Source organism: Aegilops tauschii, chromosome 6 (genome assembly GCF_002575655.3).
Source record: "Aegilops tauschii subsp. strangulata cultivar AL8/78 chromosome 6, Aet v6.0, whole genome shotgun sequence".
Classification (NCBI taxonomy): domain Eukaryota; kingdom Viridiplantae; phylum Streptophyta; class Magnoliopsida; order Poales; family Poaceae; genus Aegilops; species Aegilops tauschii.
In genome coordinates, this window is record NC_053040.3 from 347,642,318 (window position 1) to 347,646,059 (window position 3,742).

Genomic DNA, 3,742 nt, shown 5'->3' on the forward strand with positions numbered 1-3,742 from the left:
CTATTCTATAGCAAGTACAGGTCATCATATAGACAAGGTACTAATGTGAATTATGAGATGGACATCCATGGGACCCCTAGTCCCCTTACCAAATTTCAGTTCAGTTCTCTTTTTTTTCTCTTGTATAAAGATTCTGCTCTGTTGTCTCTAAACATCTAGGCAAAATGCACTATGGCAAGATCTGTCCCTAAGCTTTATGTCATATATTCTAGTCCTACAGAAGTTCAACCCCAAATAATACCACTAAGACTATTTAAACATTGCTAAAATAAACAGTTCAATTCAACAACAGAAAGTGCACAAGTAAGTTGCACCAGGAATAACTAAAGTAACATGAGCAGATATCAATACTGTACCATAGAACAGTTCCACTGGTTAAAATTATCCTCTCGACTCACAAGCAATCCTTGAAATGACATGATAAATGCTAAATGAGCAGAGAGTGTGAACATCGTGGTAAGAACCTAGAGCAACATCATTACACTATAGAGTCACCGACACGAATGTTGCTAAATCCACTAGTCCTAGCTAAATAAGTTGCGATGAAAAGCGATACGGGGTGTCCAACAACCAAGATAGTAGTCTCCTTCGCAACATTTTAATTGCAAGACAAAATGAACATTACTGGAGTTGAAGATGCCTGCGAACGGTGGCGGCGACCGACGATCAGCACCGCCAAGCTGATACTGAGACGAGCTCACCACGCTGCCAATAGAGAGTGAGCGCAACCCCGCGTTTCTCGACGTGGAACCCTCGGACCTGCACCCGCTTCAAGAGGCAGTCGGCCTGTGCCTCCGCAAGATTGCTGAGCGGCACAGGTGTGAAGCCAGCAGCAGCAAACACATTCCGCCATGACACTGCTTTGTCGGTCTTGCGCCGCCCAAGCACCGCATCTTCGACTCTTGGTTGGATCAGAAACTTCTCAATCTTACAGGCAGAATCGGCGTCAATTCCAGCAGCATCAAGCGAGTCAAGGAGGAACATGCAGGATTGAAAGCAATGCAGGAAGTGCTGTGAGAACGGGAGGTCAGCACGATCAGCTCCATAGTCCATGGCGACCACAATCTTAGGACCAAGCTGTTTCACCAACCGAAGGATTACAGCCAGCGGTGGTGCACGAGCAGAGCAACCAACAGGGAGGCTCACAGCTACAATTTCGTCGCCAGTAGGAGAAATGAGCTCCGCCGGACTGAAAGCATCAAGACTGACGGCATTGAACTCGAAGGGAATTCCAAGATCAGCAGCAAACTGCGTGAGGTTATCCTGAGTAAGATGAAGCTCCAGTGGATGGTGAGAAGCATCTGAAACGAAGGCCGTCAGCTTCAGCAACGGCAAAGCCACGCCGCCAGTGCCACGGCGATGAGCAAGCTCCTGCATGAAGGAAGCCCACTGCCCGCCTACACCAAGATCGAAGTCAATGATATGGATGCAGGAAGCGGCGCTGCAGGCGATTTCGTCGAGAAGCGCCTGCGTGGCGGTGAAGTTAGCGAACTGCAGCATGGGCGACAGGTCGGAGAAGGACTTGTAGGCCGCCAGCTTGAGGGCGACGTCGAGCGGTGAGGTGATGCGGGAGGCGCCGTGGTGTCCATCGGCGAGCGCGAGGAGGAGGGCCTCCCTGAGGTAGGAAGCCGACCGGAGGAAGGGCTTCCCAAGGGGGGGAAGCTGGTGATTGAGCCGCGCCAATATCTCACGCGCGCCAGTGGAATTACCGGCCTCAGCTGCCTTTGCCGCGGCAGCCAGCTCGTCCAGCAGCTGCTGCTGCGCTGCCTCGGCAGCCGTCGTCTTCATCGCCCCGCGAAGCGGTGGCGGCGAAGGCTGGAGCTGGAACGGGAGTGAGCCATGTAGCAGGGGGAAGGCCGCCGCCGCCGACGTGCCTAGGTGGTTTCGGGTGAGGTAGAGGTCGTCTGGAACGGAGTGGTGGCGCTTGGGCGGCGGCTGGTGGAGTTGTGAGCGCTGGTTGTGATCGGAGAAGGAAGCGAGGGGCATGAAGAAGGCTGCGGCGGGAGGCGGCGGCTGGTGCTGGTGCTGGTGCTGGTACTGGTTGAAGAGGCCATGCGACTGCGGTCCGAGGAGAGGGGGCTTCGTGTCGATACCTTCGTGGAACAGCATCGGAGGCGGCGGGGGCTGGAGAGAGGCGGCCTCCGGTGAGAAAAGGCCGAAGGCCGAGGAGGCTTTGCTGCCGCCACCGCCACCCCCGCCGGTGGTGCTGTGCGACATGGCGCCGGAGGACGACAGGTCGGAGGAGGCGCCGCCGAGGTGGTGGTCGAGCGAGAAGCCGAGCGGGTCCACGGACGAGAATCCGAAGCCGCCCGCATTGTCGACGAGCGGCTGCTGATGCATTGGAAGCGGCGGGACGGGCAGCTCCAGGTCGCCAGCGGCCCCCATGATCCAGTTCAAGAAGGTCTGGTCCTGCCCGGCCGCGGCGGCCGCAGCGGCGTTGCCGAGCATGGCATCCCAGCCCTCCCCTCCATCCAGCGCCCCGGGAATGGGCGGAAGCTCACATCCGCCGCCGCCGGCGCCGTGGTCGGCCCATTTGGTGGCCTCGGCGTCGCCGGCGCTGCTCTCGGAAACCGCCGCCACGCCGGTGGAGTCAGCCGCGCCGCCGCCGAGGGACGACGACAGCGTGGATGCGGAGTTGGGCGGGCTGCTGAGCCTGCGCGAGCAGTCGAGCACCGACCGGGGCTCCACCAGCAGCTTCCCCGGCGGCCAGTAGCACAGATCCTTCCCTCCGCCGCCGCCGGCGAGGCCCACTCCCCCGCTCCGCTCGGCCCCGAACAGCGCCGCCCTCATCTACCTAGTCCCGCCGCATAACAGGCAGGCCGGCGAGATCTGGGACGGCGCGCGCGGGGGATTGATTTCCTTTGCTGGTGCGTGCGTTTGGATGTGGCTCTCCCTCCCTCCCTCGCTCCCTGCCTTGGCCCTGGCGTGCGAGAGAGAGTATACAACAGGGTACGGGGGAGGGAGGTGGGGGCGGGCAGAGAGAGCAGTGTGCGCCCTTGCCTGCCTGCCTTGTGCTGCCCCGCTGCTCTCCCCTCTCTCTCTCCTCTCTCTGTCCTCGCTGTGTGGTGGTGTGGCCTCGTCTCTCCCCTCTCTCTCTCTCTACTGCTATCTTCCCTGGATGCGTGCAACATAAAAAAGGTTAAAAAGTGTACCCCTCCTCCCCCTCTCTCTCCCCATCGTTTTCAGTCTGCTTCAAGCCCTCCCCCCCCCCCTCTCTCTCTCTCTGCCTTCTTCCTTTTTTATTTTCACCCTAGGTTGTATTCTAGGTTTTATCTGCTCGTATTTTGCTTGGCGACGGCAATGCATGGGCTTATTTGTTTGTGTGGACTGTATGTGTACGTGGGAAGTAGTAGAGACCAAAATTATTGTAGCGAGCTGAGCTGAGCTGAGGCTGAGGCTAGTCGTCAATCATGCGGACGCGGGAGGTGTTGTATTGACCGCGAGAAATCGCTGGGACTTTGACGGCTGTTTTGTTATGTTGTATACAGTGCTGGGCGGTGGCACGTACGGTGTGTGAGTCACGTTTGGTGTCGTAATGCTACAGTGTCAGTACTGCCGTAGACTGAGATTGTGCTGACGATGGGCAGGCAAACCATTAAAATCGGAGCCTTAATAACCTGCTAGAAACCCTTGAAATTGTCGTTTTCGTAGCTGAGCTGAAAAATAACAATGGTGATTTATTTAGCGTAATCTTGCCATTTTAAACAGAGCTAATATCATATCATTTTCGGCTGCTCTAGCT

At 56.9% G+C, this 3,742-nt stretch overlaps 1 protein-coding gene across 1 annotated transcript; it reads right to left on the bottom strand.

Annotated features, from left to right (window-relative positions):
* Positions 1 to 308: 308 nt before the first annotated feature.
* Positions 309 to 3,112, bottom strand: LOC109771508 (DELLA protein RGA1). The gene has a single exon (XM_020330204.4). The coding sequence runs from the start codon at positions 2,788 to 2,790 to the stop codon at positions 667 to 669; it is 2,124 nt and encodes a 707-aa protein (XP_020185793.1). The 5' UTR covers positions 2,791 to 3,112; the 3' UTR covers positions 309 to 666.
* Positions 3,113 to 3,742: the final 630 nt, after the last annotated feature.